Source organism: Chlorocebus sabaeus, chromosome 11 (genome assembly GCF_047675955.1).
Source record: "Chlorocebus sabaeus isolate Y175 chromosome 11, mChlSab1.0.hap1, whole genome shotgun sequence".
Classification (NCBI taxonomy): domain Eukaryota; kingdom Metazoa; phylum Chordata; class Mammalia; order Primates; family Cercopithecidae; genus Chlorocebus; species Chlorocebus sabaeus.
In genome coordinates this window covers 38002490-38020273 of record NC_132914.1, presented here as the reverse complement: position 1 = coordinate 38020273, position 17784 = coordinate 38002490, and the positions used below count along the sequence as shown (strand labels likewise).

At 37.6% G+C, this 17784-nt stretch overlaps 1 protein-coding gene and 1 non-coding gene across 2 annotated transcripts in view; one reads left to right on the top strand and one right to left on the bottom strand.

Moving 5' to 3' along the window:
• The window catches only part of MUC19 (mucin 19, oligomeric), a 236587-nt gene that overhangs the window by 11256 nt on the left and 207547 nt on the right, over positions 1 to 17784 (bottom strand). The window contains 21 exon segments of the mRNA XM_073021301.1: positions 514 to 567; positions 1668 to 1709; positions 2284 to 2337; positions 2606 to 2656; positions 9078 to 9131; positions 9277 to 9330; positions 9651 to 9704; positions 9858 to 9911; positions 10160 to 10207; positions 11195 to 11248; positions 12003 to 12056; positions 12646 to 12692; positions 13131 to 13197; positions 13351 to 13404; positions 13793 to 13837; positions 14399 to 14461; positions 14705 to 14752; positions 14928 to 14972; positions 15111 to 15164; positions 15421 to 15453; positions 15960 to 16013. Of these exon segments, the coding sequence (XP_072877402.1) occupies positions 514 to 567; positions 1668 to 1709; positions 2284 to 2337; positions 2606 to 2656; positions 9078 to 9131; positions 9277 to 9330; positions 9651 to 9704; positions 9858 to 9911; positions 10160 to 10207; positions 11195 to 11248; positions 12003 to 12056; positions 12646 to 12692; positions 13131 to 13197; positions 13351 to 13404; positions 13793 to 13837; positions 14399 to 14461; positions 14705 to 14752; positions 14928 to 14972; positions 15111 to 15164; positions 15421 to 15453; positions 15960 to 16013 (1083 nt within the window).
• On the top strand, positions 5546 to 5649 carry LOC119623956 (U6 spliceosomal RNA). The gene has a single exon (XR_005240057.1). It is a non-coding gene; the product is annotated as a U6 spliceosomal RNA (small nuclear RNA).

The window sequence follows — 17784 nt, the reverse complement described above, 5'->3', positions numbered from 1 at the left end:
CACTCTCTTGTCAATCTTACAATTCATAAATATCTTTCTCAAGGACCTGACAGCCACTCTTTTGAAATATAATTATCAAGAAAAATAATGTCTCTATCTCCCAATCTCTGTGGGAGGGCAGGGGCCTAACTTTGACCTGATTAAGTGCCAATTACCAAACACAGATGGCCTAATCGTATATGTTAAAGTCTCTCCAAACATTCTTCATTACTTTTCCACTAGCTTAGCCAAGTACTAAACAATTCTCCTGCCTTTTGCTTTATCAGAGCTGAGTTCAGTCTCTCTCCCCTATTGCAATGGTTTTCACACTTATTGTAATAGTCTTGAACAAAGTCTTCTTTGCCTGTTTAACTACATCTGGTGCAATTTTATTTTACAGTTGAAGTGTGACATTCATTCATAGAGATAAATACTGCCTATCTGTATTGACTTTGTAAACAGTATTTACTTTGGTGTTAAAGACACAGAAATGTTGAGCATGTAGTCTTCATTTGAGCCAATAATTTATATTACCTGCGATGGAAGTTTCTGGGATTCCAGTGATTCCACTTGATATTAAAGTGCTGCCTGCAAAGGAAAATGAGGGCAAATTCATATCAGCCACAGGCCTTATTCCTATCCTCAGAGATCAACATGAGGAAGAGAAAGCAACTCAGATGACATTCTGGGCCAGTGCTGCAGCTAGCCCACAGGGCACCTTGTGAATTACAGACACACAAATAACTCCTCTGGACAGATGAGAATTCATGGATTTCAGTGTCTGCTCTCTCCTTTAGTGGTGCCCTGTGTGCCTTCACAGCCTGACCTGCGGACTCTGGCATGAGCCTGAGAACCCCAAAACAAGAAAACAACCGTAGATGGCTAGGAAATGTAAATTCCCTAATGGAACTTCCTGAGTCTTATCTTTACCCCCAATATTTCCCTATGCTGAAGCAATGGATAGGAGTCATTAATGAGAACCCAGTGGAGTTAAACAGATTTAACTACTGACAGACACTCATTTAACCCTAAGAAAGGCAAAGAAGAATGAGGTAGGAATTGATGTGTGGATGCTACAGTCAGTTTCACAGAAGGGATCTTAGTTTTCTAGCCTTAGGTTCTTGTAGCTACCTACTAAATATTTACATACCTGTGTTTGAACTTCCAGAAATAATTATGCTAGAGGCTACCTCAGTGGTGCCTGTAATAAGAGGGAAGGACACAATGCCTTTCCCATCATCAGAAATGTATGGCTTTTCCACATAATCTGGTTTCTCTGAAGCAACAGAAAACAATTTAACAAGTTTTCTTGCACTAAATGCTAAGCCTAGCATGTTTTCCAATTGACTCTTTCATAATTGTATGTTCAAGGGAAATATGGGAGAGGAAAGTCACAATTGCCTCATATATCTCATTTCTCTAGATCTAGAATCATCCAGACTTCAATTACTAAATTTGAGAATGTGTTTCTTATACGCACATGATTTACCTCCAGTAAAAATTTTCTACAGTAAATGTAAGAAAAGGGACAAGTACTCCAGAGAAAGAAAACCAGAAAACAAAGTGTGTGTAAACTTGTGATCAAAGGTTAAATATCTAAATCAAAGCCTTAATCAGCACAATTACCTGCATCTATTGAATAATCTCTTAATCAGCAAAATTACCTGCATCCATTATAGTAATCTCACCTTCTTGGCTGCTGGTGACTCCTGTTGATCCTGGGGTATTGCCTGACAAGACCAAGAGAGTAAAGAAAGGACGTGTCTAGATAATTATTAATACATCTACAATATATCTTGGAAAAATCAGAGAATTGATCTAGGTTGGCCTCACGATCTCTTATTAAAGGGAAAGCAACCACTTTCCAGCCACATTCATTTTCATTCAAAATCTGTATGTAGCAAACTCAAATGGAAAAATCGTGGAGAATCTAAAATGTGAAAAAACTTACCTGATGAAATTTCTGCTTCAGTGGTTCCAACATAACCTTTAAAAGTTGTGGCCTCTGTAAGAGCAACTTAAGAAAAGTGGAAAAGATGGAGAGTTTGTCAACATGAAAATTATATGGCAATAGATGATGTTGTTATGAGATAATTTACTAGTTTTATTAATGTTTTTAATTTTTGTGCATACATAGTAGATGTATATACTTATGGGGTACATAAGATGTTTTGATACAGGCACACAATGTGAAATAAGAACATCATTAAGAATGGGGTATCCATCCATTGAGCTACAAACAATCCAATTACACTGCTAACTGAGAGCCATTTAAAGGAGAATTCCTTTCACTACTTGACTTACCTGTTCTGAAACCTCCAGGTAAGGCTGTTGTCCCAGAGCCTGTTACAGTGTAGCCTTGGATGAGAGGGAGAAGGAAGAGGGGGTAATATGAGCAGTGTCTGATAGGATGGAAATCATGGTTTAGAACAAATCCATGTGTTTCCGTGAGACAATGCATTCCTTCTCCAGGATTCCTTTCCCAAGAGGTAAACTAAACATGGTTTTCCCCATTTTATAGTGTTCATTTTGGTTAGCTTCAGTCCTCTGGGATCTTTCTTTTCCAAGTTAGCATCATGAACGAGGGCCTTTCCCATCCTCACCTTTTTCAATTCCCCATGCTCACCTGTTTTACTTTCAGTAGGTTGGCTTCTCCCTGAAATTATGTTGATGATCCCTAAAGGTTAAAAAATGAAAAAGATTGAGAATCTTAATATTTTAATTCTTTCAAGAGAGTTTCCCCCCTTCTACTTTCTACTTTCAAAGTTTCATAACTATGAGGCTAGGTTCTCTGAAAAAATGAAATATTAAAAAATATGTCCCCAGCAAATTCTGGCTGATCCTGTTTGAGATTCTGAATCCCAAAATTAGAGGCAATATGGTCTCCTGGTATAACATGGCATATCCCAGTACTTCAGTACACAGTGCTAAGTCAAACACATTGGAAATTGCTAAACCAGAACTCCTTTCCTTTTTAGGCCCTTTGCCTATGTCCACCCTTTATGTCCTGGAGAGCCCAAGGAACTCTCTTTGTCTGTTTTCTCTTCTCCGTGTATGTAAATAACATACAGTGGGTTATTTAGGGCTAATGTAACCCTAAATAACTCATCAGTACCCATAGTTTCAAATATTATTTGTAAGCAAATGACTGACAAATCTCTATCCCAGTACAGGCTTCTCGTCTGGGCCCCAGTCACCTTCATCAACTCTTCTGGACATCACTACCTGGAAACCTCAGAGTAATTTGAATTCAAATGATCAAAATCAGACCTTACTGTATCACTTATCAAATATTTTTATTTCCTCTAGTATATCAACAAACTTGGTAGATGGCGCCATCACCTATCCACCCAAGCACTCAAATCATGAACTAGAAGTCAGCTAAATTTATTCCTCTCCTTTATCTCCTCAGCCACACTTGTTGATTCTAACTGGCTAACATATTGTACACTCTTTCTGCCTCTGTATCCCCTTATGACTAGCTTATTACAGTCCCTAACTATCTGTCATTTCCAGGAGATTTCAAACTATACAACATACCTCCACCCTTACTCTTACTCTCTTTCATATCAATCTTCTACCTGTGAGTAATTAATATTCCCAAAAAATACAACCTGGGCATGATAATTAACCTATTTAAAAATCCCTTCTCATTGCCCATGAATCAACGTTTTAATTTTTGGTGTTATAATTGAGCCCAATATTATAATAGTCTCATAGAATATAGAATTGATGAGTGATTTTTTTCTTCATTTCATGATATTTCTGTCCCAACTTTGTAATCTAGAAGCTCCAAAAACTTCCCAACATTCCCTCTTTCAATGCTCTCTCAACATCTGGGTTGCGTTCCACAAGTATATTGTATTATTATATTATAGTTCCCTGAAAATTCCATACTGTTTTACATCCCCCAGACATCTGAATAGAAAAGAGAAAATATTCTTTTCCATCATCATTTTTTTCAAGTAAACAAAAGATGCCCAAGATGCCTTAAGTTTATTTCAGTCATCTTTTATTTATCCAGCCTGGAAATCTTGGTTAGTGGTGGCTTTATTTGATATGACAATAGTATGAGCAAAGACAAGTGTGGAAATATTTTACCTAAAAAGATTCCTGTCCCCATTTAGGTATCTACTTCTGGGAAGCTATGTCCTAACAATGATGTTCCTAATTAAATATTTAGTCCAGGGTATTCCACAGCATTAATATGACCACCTTCAACGGACTTCAATAAGTCTTCAAATGAAAAGTTTTATCATCTCCTGTCAGGGCCTAAATTTCACTAGTAATTAATGACATCCTCTGTAATTAACTTCTAGTAGTGGTATTATTTAGTAATTAAGTTGTAGTTCCTGGTAGTAGAGGACAAAGTTGAGATGACTTAAGTTTGAAATCTGGAAAATATTTCATGTTATAGTAGAAGACATATTCTCAAAGAAGATGGCCTTTTGCCTGAGGTACTCATAGACAGCTTTCTTTTGTAACTTTAACTAATCCCTGTTGAAATTTCCAGCAAGTGTGATGAAAGAAGATATTCCAGGGGATTTTAAATGAAAATGAAATTGAGGGAAAGATAGTAAAACAGAGAGAGAGAGAAAGAGAGAGAGAGAGAGAGACCATAGTAATGACTTTTTTTTTTTAACCCAGAGAATAGCATAGACTTGGAAAAATACACATTTCTTATAAGCCATCCAAGGGCTTCTCTATGCAAAGAAAAACAAAAACCACATTTTCTCCCAGACTTTCTCATCTCCCAAAACCAACTGTGGCAAAACTGTCATTCTGGAGCCCCTTTGCTGTGGTTAAATACTTTGGAAAGCAGTGCTTTTCCTTTGCTCATCAGTTTTACTTCCTGCGGTGTGGCTCCCTCATGTTTCAATAGGGACTTCTTGGAAGTGTGGGGTGATTTTTTTTAAATTAAATTTATTGGAACCTTATTCATGAGGATAAACCCATGAGAATAGGTTTAATATGCAATAGAAGTCCAAGATGGGCAAATTAAACAACTTTGCTAACCAAGATATGGCGTTTTCTAGGCTCCTGAAAACTCCAACTGACCATATGAAGGCAAGATGGATAAAGGATTCAGAATAACACATCATTCTTAGTTTCATAAAAATCACATCTAAAAAGCTGGTGTGGAGTGGCAAGTTGGAATAAAACAAAAACAAACAAACGAAAAACAAGACCCATCCATCTGCTGTCTTCAAGAGCTCCATCTCACATGTAATTATACCCACAGAGTTAAAATAAAGAAACAAGGATCCACGATGCAAAAGGAAAACAAAAAAGATCAGAAGTTGCTATTCTTAGATAAAACAGACTTTAAACCAACAACAGCAAAAAAGGACAAAGAAGGGCATTACATAGTGATAAAGTGTTCGATTCAAGAAGATGAATTAACTATTCTAGACATATATGCACCCAGCATTGGGATATCCAGATTCATAATGCAAGTACTTCTAGACCTGCAAAAAGACAGCTGCACAGTAATAGTGGGGGACTCCAACACCCTACTGACGCATTAGGTAGATCATCAGGGCAGAAAATGAACAAAGAAATTCTTGTGCTCACTTCAGCACGTATACTAAAATTGGAATGATACAGAGAATATTAACATGGCCCTGCTTTAAGGATGACACAAAAATTCATGAGGCATTTCATTATGTTTCAAAGATACAGCATACCAGAATCTCTGGGTCACAGCTAAAGCAGTGTTAAGAGGGAAGTTTATAGCGCCAAATGCCCGCATTAAACTGTTAGAAAGATCTCAAAGTAACAACGTAACATCACACCTACAGGTACTAGAGAAACAAAACCAAAGCAACCTCAAAACTAGCAGAAAACAAGAAACAACAAAAATCACAGCTGAACTGAAAAAAAAATTAAGATGTGAAAAACCATACAAAATATCAATGAATCTAGCAGTTTGTTTCTTGAAAGAATAAATAAAATTGATAGACCACCATCTAGACTAATAAAGAGGATCCAAATAAACGCAATCAGAAATGACAAACGAAATATTACCAGACTCCATAGAATTACCAAAAAAAAAAAAAAAAAAAAAAAAACCTCCCAGAAACTACCACAAACACATCTATGCACACAAACTAGAAAACCTGGAAGAAATGAATTCTTGGAAACATATAACCTCCCAAGATTGAACCAGGAAGAAATTAAATTCCTAGACAGACCAATAAAGGGTTCTCAAATTGAATCAGCAATCAAAAGCCTACCAACCAGAAAAAGCCCAGGACCAGACAGATTCACAGATACATACTACCAGATGAATAAAGAAGAGCTGGTACCATTCCTAATAAAACTATTCCAAAAAATTTAGAAGGAGAAATTCCTCCCTAACTCACTCTATGAAGCCAGCATCATTCTGATACCAAAACCTAATGGAGACACGACAAAAAAAGAAAATTTCAACACAATAATCTTGATGAACATAGATGCAAAAATTCTCATCAAAATACTAGCCAACTAAATCCAGCAGCATATCAAAAAGTTAATGCACCATGATCAAGTAGGCTTTATCCCTGGGATGCAAGTTTGGGTCAACATACACAAATGTATGTACCAATAAATGTGATTTACCATATAAAGCTAAAAACAAAAACCACATGATCATCTCAATAGATGCAGAAAAGGCTTTTGATAATATTGAATATCTCTTTATGTTAAATACTCATGAAACACTAGGTATTGAAGGAATATACCTCCAAATAATAAGAGTCATCTATGACAAATCCGCAGCCAACATCATACTGAATTGGCAAAAGTTGGAAGCATTCCCCTTGAGAACTGGAACAAGACAAGGATGCCAACTTTCCCCACTCATATTCAACACAGTACTAGAAGTCCTAGCCAGAGCAATCAGACCAGAGAAATAAATAAAAGGCATCCGAATAGGAAGGAAATAAGTCAAACTATCTTTGTTTGCAGAAGATATTATTCTATACCTAGAAAACCCCATAGTCTCTGCCCAAAAAACCTAGATCTGATCAACAACTTCAGCAAAGTTTCAAGACACAAAATAAGTGTGCAAAATTTAGTAGCATTTTTATACATCAACAACATCAAGGCTGAGAGCCAAATCAAAAAAGACAATCCTATTCACAATAGCCACAAAAAATAAAATACCTAGGAATACAGCTAACCAGGGAGGCAAAAGAGCCCTACAATAAGAACTACAAAACACTGCTGAAAGAAATCAGAGATGATACAAATAGAAAAACATTTTATGTTCATGGATAGGAAGAATTAATATTATCAAAATGGCCACACTGCCCAAAGCAATTTACAGATTCAATGCTATTTAAATCTACCAATGACATTCTTCACAAAATTAGAAAAAAAATCTATTGTAAAATTCATATGGAACCAAAAAGGAGCTTGACTAACTAAGGAAATCCCAAGCAAAAACAGCAAAACTAGAGGTATAACATTACTCAACTTCAAACTATATTACAATGCTACAGTAACCAAAACAGCATGGTACTGGTACAAAAACAGACATACAGACCAATGGAACAGAATACAGAGCCCAGATATTATGTTATACACCTACAACCATCTGATCTTTGACAAAGCCAACAAAAACAAGCAATGAGGAAATGGCTCCCTATTCAATAAATGGTGCTGGCATAACTGGCTAGCCATGCAGGAGATTGAAGCTGAACTCCTTTCCTTACATCATATAAAAAAATCAACTCAAGATAGATTAAAGGTTTTAATGCAAAACCTAAAATTATGAAAACCCTGGAATATAATCTAGGAAATGTCATTTTGGATATAGGCCCTGGCAGAGATTTCATAACAAAGATGCCAAATACAATTGCAACAAAAACAAAACTTGACAAATGGAACCTAATTCAACTAAAGAATTTCTGCACAGCAAAAGAAACTATCAACAGGTTAACAGACAATCTACAGAATGGAAGAAAATATTTGCAAACTATGCATCTGACAAAGATCTAATATCCAGAACCTACAAGGAATGTAAACAAATTAACCAGCAAAAAACAACCCTATTAAAAAGTGGCCAAAGGACACAAACAGCTATTTTTCATAAGGCATACACACATATGACAAGCATATGAGAACATTCACATTACTAATCATTAGAGAAGTGCAAATCAAAACCACAATGAAATACCATCTCACACCAGTCAGAATGGCTATTATGAAAAAGTCAAAAACAAAACAAAACAAAACAAACAAACAAAAAAAAAACAGAAGCTGGTAAAGCTGCAGAGGAAAGGGAATTGATCGTTGATGTGGATGTAAATTAATCCAGCCACTATGGAAAGCAGTCTGGAGATTTCTTAAAGAACTTAAAACAGAATCACCAATTGACCCAGCAATCCCATTAGTGGGTATCTATCCAAAAGAAAACAAATTGTTCTACCAAAAAGACACATTCATTTGCACTTTCATCGCAGGGTTATTCACAATAGCAAAGACATGGAATCGACCTAGGTTCCCATCAATGATGGACTGGATTTTAAAAATGTAGTATATACACACCATGGAACATTATACAACCATAAGAAAGAACAAAATTATGTCCTTTGCAGCAACACAGATGGAGCTAGAGATGCAGCTGGAGGCCATTATCCTATGTGAATTAATGCAGGAACAGAAAAACAAATACTGCATGTTCTTACAAGTGGGAGCTAAACACTGGATACTCATGGATATATGGATAGCAGCAATAGACACTGGGGACCACTAGAAACGGGAGGAAGAAGAGGGCGTTGAAAAATTGACTATTGGGTACTCTGCTCAGTACCTGGATGACGGGATCATTCATACTCCAAACCTAAGCATCATGCAATACACTCAGGACATGTAACAAACCTACACATGTACCCCCCACCGAATCTAAAATAAAAGTTGAAAAAATTTAAAATATTAAAAAAAGACTAGTGTATGGAGAAAATCCATGTGAAGAGTAAGGTCCCAAGCTTGATTTACCTGACATGTCTCTTCAAGTGAAATACAAAATCCTGTTTCAGCTCATCTTCCCATTCATTCATCACTACCACAAACTCAAGCAAAGAATTGTTGAGAACCCAAAACAAACCACTCACCAGTTGCCATTCCAACTCCAGTGGCAACTCCAATGCCTGTAGAAGTCGTAGCCTCTGAGAAGAAACAGGAGAAAGTGGTATAGAACGTAGACATTTGGAAAAACGAGTAACAGTCTTACTTTATGTAATATCCCTGTGGGAGCCATCAGGTCCCCAGAAGTTCACATAGGCAGGTTTCTTCAACTCTTTCATGACTCACTTGTGTTGGAACTCCCAGATACAATGGTTGTGCCAGTAGTTATCCCAGTGGTAACTGCAATCACAAGAGGAGAGAATCAATTTTTGAATTCCTTTTCATCTAAAATTAGGATTTGGTTTAGAAAAAAATAATAGGTTTCTCAAGTGAACTAAAAGGTTTATATCAGGAACTTTTTTGCCTTAAGTGATATATTAGGCATGTTCTCATGATGCCATTGTATTGCAAATAAGCAGCAATTCACAAGGAGTAAACTATTTATATACCAGTAATTTGTACACAATGATTGAGGAAAATGTCCACTCAGTTCATTATAGCCAATTTGATTTAGTTTAAGATGAAAAGAAAAAAATAATTATTTGATTGCTAGTGCCCACCTATTTTACTTCCAGCCTCAGTGGTTCCACCATTGCCCAAAGAAGTTGTGGCTTCTAAGTGAAGGGAGAAAAGAAGTAAATTCAGAAGAATCCTATAACTGAGAAAATCCCGTGGTATTCCCATGGTACGGTAGAGAGTGTGTATGTTTCTGGGGAGGGATTCAGTCATATTCCATGACTAAAACCCCTCATTCCCTATTAGGTTACCTCTGTTGGAACTTCCAGATACAACTGTTGTGCCAGAGACTATACCAGTGGTACCTAAAGCAGGGAGAGGGAAAGAGAGACCCCAAATTGTGATGCATTTACCATCCCAAGAAGAACATGGACGCCAGTGACTGTCTATGACTTGAAAGCAGCAGAAAGCTTGTGCTATCCTGTCATCATGAAGTGTGTTCTCCATTTTTAAACTCAGAGTCACAGTAAACACATTAGTTTGTAGTCCAGCCTTGATTATTTGGCTCCTTAGAGTTTAATGTCAGAGGTTTCGGGGTATTTTTCACGCTTACCTATTTCACTTCCAGGGTTTGACCTCTCAGATGTGCCACTGGTAGCTTCTAGTGACAAGAAATGAAAACAATATTTGTGTAAAGGTATTCAACTGCATTCAATAAACTTATAACATCCAAATTCCAAAATATGACAGATCTAAACCTCTAGAGTAACTTCTATCACCTCTGCTGCCTTAAATAGAACAATACGGATTTATATTTCCTCCGTATGTACTGGGTAATAGCTTAAATGTTAAAAGGGGAATCTTTCTGGACTCTGAGCCTCTTTTTCTATAATTGTAGTATAAGGTTTGGCCCCAGGAGAAATGATATGATTTTTATAAATACAAGCTTTGTTTAACAAATATCTCTATGAAAAGGCAAAAGCCCAATGTAGATTTGTAGAAACTCAAGAGTTGCCAATTCTTTGGCCAGGCGCAGTGGCTCACACTTGTTATCCCAGCACATTGGGAGGCCAAGAAAGGCAGATCACTTGAGGCCAGGAGTTCAAGACCAGCCTGGCCAACATGGTGAAACCCCATATCTACTAAAAAAAAAAAAAAAAAAAAAAAAAAAAAAAATAGCTTGGTGTGGTGGTGCACACCTGTAATCCCAGCTACTTGAGTGGCTGAGGTAAGAGAATTATTTGAACCCTGGAGGTAGAATTTGCAGTAGGCTGAGGTCACACCACCGCACTCCAGCCTGGGCTGGAGACTATCTCAATAGTGAGACTATCTCAAGAAAAAAATAATATATACATTTGTCATTTTTTCTCATTTCTCATTTTTTCTCATGTATATTAATATATGTGTGTGTATATATATATTTATTTGTGTGTGTGTGTGTGTATATATATATTTGCCAATTCCACTTTCATTGATTATGCTTCCTTCCATGGAAGTTATATCTTCTGAGAATAAAAAGGAAGAAAGTAGTGAGGGCTAACAGATAATCATCAAAAGACATAATGTGCCATTGCTGCAGAGTTAGCACCCAACCAAAAAAAAAAAAAAAAAAAAAAACCCAACAGTATCTGTTTCCTCATTGACTCACCTGTGTTGAAACTGCTAGGTGAGATGGTGTTGCCAGAGACCACTGCAGTAGTACCTAAAAACAAAATGGAAGGGTACCACTATATCAATTGTTTTCTTATAATAAAAGCCCATTCTATAATAGAATGAGGCAACGACACAATTCTTTATTATGCAAGAAAAAAACATTTTCAGGGACAGCTTGTTCCAAAGTTATTTTGTATTTCGCAAATGTAATGCTCCATTCTCACGATAAACTTGGTGGGGGAAGGGTGCAATGTGAGGTGGTGGTGGAGTCTCAATGAGAACGTCTCTTTTTCTGGATTCAATGTCAGGAAAACAAAGGTACTTTACTTACCTAGTGGAATGCTAGTGACTTGGCTACCTGATACCCCTAGAAGAAGGAACAAAGCAGGACTGATTACCTGTTGAATTTTCATTTGGGTAAAATATTGGTATTGTAGAAATTGTAGTAGTCTAAAAGAGTTGAGATGTGACAAAAGAGTGTAGCGGTATCATGTAGTGGTGATTTAGTATCATGGTTAAGAGGATGGATTTTGAAGCCAGAGTGCCTGAGTTGAAATCTGTTGTTTGCTCGCTGTGTGATCTTCATTCAGTTAGTGAATATCTTTGAGCCATAGGTTTTTCTCATCTGGAAAGTCTGTGAGAACAATAGTGCTTACCTCACAATTTGCGATGAGGGATAAAAGAAATAATAATGAGAAAAACGTGGAGTACTGCTTGGAACATAGTTCATGCTAGAAAGTGTTAACTACTATGGCTATTATTTTAAGTGAAAAGTGGACAGGTTAGGAAGCTCGTGTACTCACCTGTATTCATTCCACTTCCTGTGGTCTCAGTGTCTCTAAAGGACGTCATAGCTTCTTAGAAAGGAAAGGTAGGAAAATATAAAGTGAGAGGAATTAGCATTGTGAGGAAAGTGAAGGATGCACTGTTTTTGATAATAGTGCCACGGGAGGCACTTTACTAGTAAATCATTCTGTGGAGTCTCACCAGCTGGCTGGCTCACCTGTGTTTGAACTCCCAGGTTTAGATGTGTTGCCAGAAGCTACCCTAGTCTTTCTCTGTCACCCAGGCTGGAGTGCAATGGCACAATCTCTCACTGTAACCTCCGCCTCCCAGGTTCAAGTGATCCTCCTGCCTCAGCCTCCTGAGTAGCTGGGATTACAGGCTCATGCCACCACACCTGGCTAATTTTTGTATTTTTAGTAGAGAAGAGGTTTCACCATGTTGGTCAGGCTGGTCTCAAACTACTGACCTCAGGTGATCCACCCACCTCGGCCTCCCAAAGTGCTGGGACTACAGGTGTGAGCCATCGTGCCTGGCCTGTGTTTTCTCATGCATAGTTTTATTCTCAAATCAAAAAAAGGTACAAATTCCTCAACAGAGGACTCCATTTGTCTGGAATTCAATGGCAGTAAGACAAGCGGCCCTCTTTCCTGACATTTTTACCTATTGTGCTTCCAGTTCCTTGGTTTGCTGACCCTCTAGTGGTAGCTCTTAAAAGGATAAAAATAGAAAAACTTTGGAATATAAATGTAGACTAGAGTTATAGGGATAACTACGGTACATTTCAGTCATTATTGTGCTCAAGGAAAAATATATCGTTTGAGGCAAATCTGTGTGCATTTTGGCCTTCTGTTGACCTGAAATGGAATCCTCTGAGCCAGTAATTCTATGATAACTAAAATGGAAAAAGAAAACTTTTCATACAACTATCACTTTCACTCTCATTTGCAGAGACTTATATATGTGAGGCTTGACCCTGGAAATGGAAGGAAATTTGCCCAAGTTAATTCAAAATTAAGTAACAAAACGCTGATCTTAGATAAGAGTTCCTCAAAAGCTCCTCCTTGAAAAACTATCCTATTAAGAAGCAAAGTATAATTGTAATTTATTATCACTCAAAAGTCATACATGCATGCACAAACACACACCATTAATTCTCACCTGTCTTCCATCCCACTACAGTGGTTCTATGGACTCCTGTGGAAGTTGTGGCTTCTGGAAGAAAAAGAGAAGCAACGAGTAAAGGATGAGGACTTAGAAGGATGGGGAAATATACTGTGATGCTCTTATAGAAGACGAGCAATGTGAAAGACATTTTTGCCATCTTATTTCCAGAAAAGGAGCTTTCTTCTCAGCTTGTTAGTGTACCTGTACTGGAACTTCCAGGTGCAACAGCTGTGCTCAAGGCCACACCAGTAGTGCCTGAAATGAGAAGGTTATGGTGTTATAAAGAATCTTTTGCATGGAGGCAGTCTAGGTATAAACTAAATCTGTATTTCCAAGGCCATATCACTCATATTGTACACTGGCCAGCTCCAGGAGGCACCATTCACACAGCCTGCTTTGTCTATGTGGCAGTCCTTTGAGCATGTTCTTCCACTGGCCTTTTTGTTCCTGGATTGAATTATATATTTTTCCTATATTTTAATTATTTCATTCATTCAATAAATATTTATTGGGCCCTGTTTAGTACTAGGGATCATTGAACAGAGACTTTTTCTCAAGAAGCCTACCTTTTAGTAGGCTTTCCAAGCATATATAATATAAAACCCTCAAATGTGAGACAAAAGAATTTCTTTAACATATTTGCCTGTTTTACTTCCAGTGACTTGATTGTCTGATGCATCAGAGGTTCCTGATGACTGAAAGTAGGAAAAACGATTCTGAGTATGTTTTGACCTATAATCAATCACTGAGGCAACCGTTCAGCCACTTAATACTTAAATCTCAGGATGGAGAGCACACAATTTCTGAGTTCATTTTAGTCATCTGTTCACCTGAGACAGACCTTCTGGGCCAGTCTTGACTCCTGCCTATTCTGTAGTAATATCTATAATATCCACTGGGTTAATTGTCCAGGGAATTACTGCTCCTGCTACCCTCTCCAGAAATCTATGTCCTAAGGCCAGGCATTGGAAAAGGCTGGTTCAGAAGTCAGCTCAGGGGTGTGGATGGGAGGACCTGCCCTCCCTATACGATAATCTTTCAGATCCAGAGGCAAACTCATGATACTACTTAATGGCCATGCTAACCTTTGAGACCCCTAGTTCTCAGTGATTTCACAACAGTGACTCTGATGACTTCTAAGGAAGCTTTGGCCTCTGCAAGAGGAAATGAAGCAGAAAGGATGTTTGGGGTTACATATTCCTCCTTGAAATTAAACAAGTGATGACTGCCATTGAAAATATTCACTTACCTATAACAGAACTTCCAGGTGCAACAGTTGTGTGAGAGATGATGCCACTGGAACCTGGAATCACTAAGAGAAGGAAACTTACATCATTTCCTTTACATTAACAGAAGGGCTAAGAAGAAAAACTATATGTTTTTTGTTAACTCAGAGGGCGTATTCCATTATTCCTCATACACCTTTCAACAAGGACACTTCATTCCAAAAAAAAAAAAAAAAAAAAAGCCAAGGCTAAGGACTCACATTAGAAGTATCCTTATTATCTGAATACTGGTAAATATCAGGAAGATATTTATACTTTCCCATGCTCACCTGTTTGACTGCTGGAGAGTTGGCTCCCCAGTGCAGTGGTCATGGATCCTGTAAAAGAGAAAAGAGAGAGAATATTCTGCTATCTATAAATGTAAAAATTTTGGTAAAACACTCATATTCTGAACTTTGGGGGCTTGGACAAAGATTTCCGTAGGAAATCACTCTGTATTTATTTCAATCAATTTGAATTGTTAGAACTATTTTAGAAACTTCCCATTTTCACCTGAGACTGTTACTGCTTCAGTGATTTTAGAGAAAGTTGTAGCCTCTGAGAAAAAGGGAAAAAGAATAGCAGTGAGGTCAAAGATTTGAAGAATCTGAGAACTCATGGTAGGATCACCCAGGCAGAGACACCTCATTGAGGAGCCCTTCCCAAGCAGTGGTTTCTCCCAGCCTGGTGCTTTACCTGAGTTGGAGCTCCCAGGGGAGACTGTTGTCCCAGAGGGCACTCCAGCTGTGCCTAGGAAGGAAAGAAAAAAAAAAAGATCAACAGATTGACACATTTGTAACCCTTAGAAGAATGTGGCCAGCATCATGTCTACCTGGACCTTGGAGCAGCAAAAGATGCTTCCTGGACCTATGACTGACAGGAGCTGGTATTTTCTATGTTTACCGTGTGCCTGTGTAAGGCCAAGGTTAATGCAGTGGCTAATGGGCCTGCTCTGATTACTTTTGCCAAGATTGAAGGTCATATCAAAGATGTTCTCCAAGTTTACCTGTCTTACTTCCTGGTGCTCTGGTGGTGGCTCCTAATGAAAATGAAAAGAGAGAGGAAGAAGGAGGAGGAGGAGGAAGAGGAAGAAAAGGGAGAAAAGAAAGAAGAAAGGAAAGTTTGAATTTTTACCCCTGAACTAAAATATGACATCTTAATGATTTCTCTGCTGAATACAAGTCAGTACTGTAATGATACACACACTGAGTTATTTTCAAAGGAAAAACCCTTTCAGAGCCAGAGCTACTGTAACTCTCCTCTCTAGAGGCCTCGAACCCTGAGGCTAGTCCTAGAGAAGAAAAAACCTTTTGGAAATTTGGGCCCAAGTTGTTCCAAATCTGAAAGGAAATCCTGGTTGCTTTGAAATAGCTTCAAAAGGAAAGGAAAAACTCTATTCCACATTAAAGAGATTATTTGCATAATCTATTCAACCCTTCTATAATTTACAATTATTCCAAAATAAAAAGTTCATTGAAAAAAATGTTTCCTCTAACAAATTTATCAAAATACAACAGTAAATAATGAAACCCCCATAATCTTCACCTGATTTTATTTCTGCTCCAGTGGTGCTACTTCCTCCTAGGAAAATTGTGGTCTCTTAAAGATGGAAAGAAAACTAAAATTAATTGAGTGCTAAGAAAAAGGGATGAGCTAAGCTGATATCATTACATGAGAGAAGCCCAGTTCAAAATGTCTTGCCACCTACTAAGTTAGAAAAGAAAGTTTCCTGACTGTAAAGGTGATGTAAACCTTCAATTCATAAGGGTATTTTTTTTAAATGGGGAATGAAAGAATTTTAACTCATATGGTTCATAGACTTTAGGTAGTTCTTAATTGGAATAAGATATGTAAACCTCTTAATAAAAATGGTTATAGAAAGGAACTCATCAATGATAGATATGCTCACTACTATTATCATCATTTTCATTGACTTAAGTATTAGAATTTCCTTTTTTTAAAATTATACTATAAGTTCTAGGGTACATGTGCACAACGTGCAGGTTTGTTACATATGTATACATGTGCCATGTTGGTGTGCTGCACCCATTAACTTGTCATTTACATTAGGTATATCACCTAATGCTATCCCTCCCCCCCCACTCCCACCCCATGACAGGCCCGGCTGTGTGATGTTCCCCACCCTGTGTCCAAGTGTTCTTGCTGTTCAATTCCCACCTATGAGTGAGAACATGCGGTGTTTGGTTTTTTTGTCCTTGCAATAGTTTGCTGAGAATGATGGTTTCCAGCTGCATCCATGTCCTTACAAAGGACATGAACTCATCCTTTTGTATGACTGCATAGTATTCCACGGTGTATATGTGCCACATTTTCTTAATCCAGTCTATCATTGATGGACATTGGGGTTGGTTCCAAGTCTTTGCTATTGTGAATAGTGGTGCAATAAACATACATGTGCGTGTGTCTTTACAGCAGCATGATTTATAATCCTTTGGGTATATCCCCAGTAATGGGATGGCTGGGTCAAATCGTATTTCTAGTTCTAGATCCTTGAGGAATTGCCACACTGTCTTCCACAATGGTTGAACTAGTTTACAGTCCCACCAACAGTGTAAAAGTGTTCCTATTTCTCCACAACCTCTCCAGCACCTGTTGTTTCCTGACTTTTTAATGATTGCCATTCTAACTGGTGTGAGATGGTATCTCATTGTGGTTTTGATTTGCATTTCTCTGATGGCGAGTGATGATGAACATTTTTTCATGTGTCTGTTGGGTGTATAAATGTCTTCTTTTGAGAAGTGTCTGTTCATATCCTTTGCCCACCTTGGGATGGGGTTGTTTGATTTTTTGTGTGTAAATTTGTTTGAGTTTCTGTAGATTCTGGATATTAGCCTTTTGTCAGATGAGTAGATTGCAAAAATTTTCTCCCATTCTGTAGGCTGGCTGTTCACTCTGATGGTAGTTTCTTTTGCTGTGCAGAAGCTCTTTAGTTTAATTAGATACCATTTGTCAATTTTGGCTTTAGTTGCCATTGCTTTTGGTGTTTTAGACATGAAGTCCTTGCCCATGCCTATGTCCTGAATGGTATTACCTAGGTTTTCTTCTAGAGTTTTTATGGTTTTAGATCTAACATTTAAGTCTTTACTCCATCTTGAATTATTTTTTGTCTAAGGTATAAGGAAGGGATCCAGTTTCAGCTTTCTATATATGGTTAGCCAGTTTTCTCAGCACCATTTATTAAATAGGGAATTCTTTCCCCATTTCTTGTTTTCTTTTTTTTTTTTTAATTTATTTATTATTATTATACTTTAAGTTGTAGGGTACATGTGCACAACGTGCAGGTTTGTTACATATGTATACTTGTGCCATGTTGGTGTGCTGCACCCATCAACTCGTCATTTACATCAGG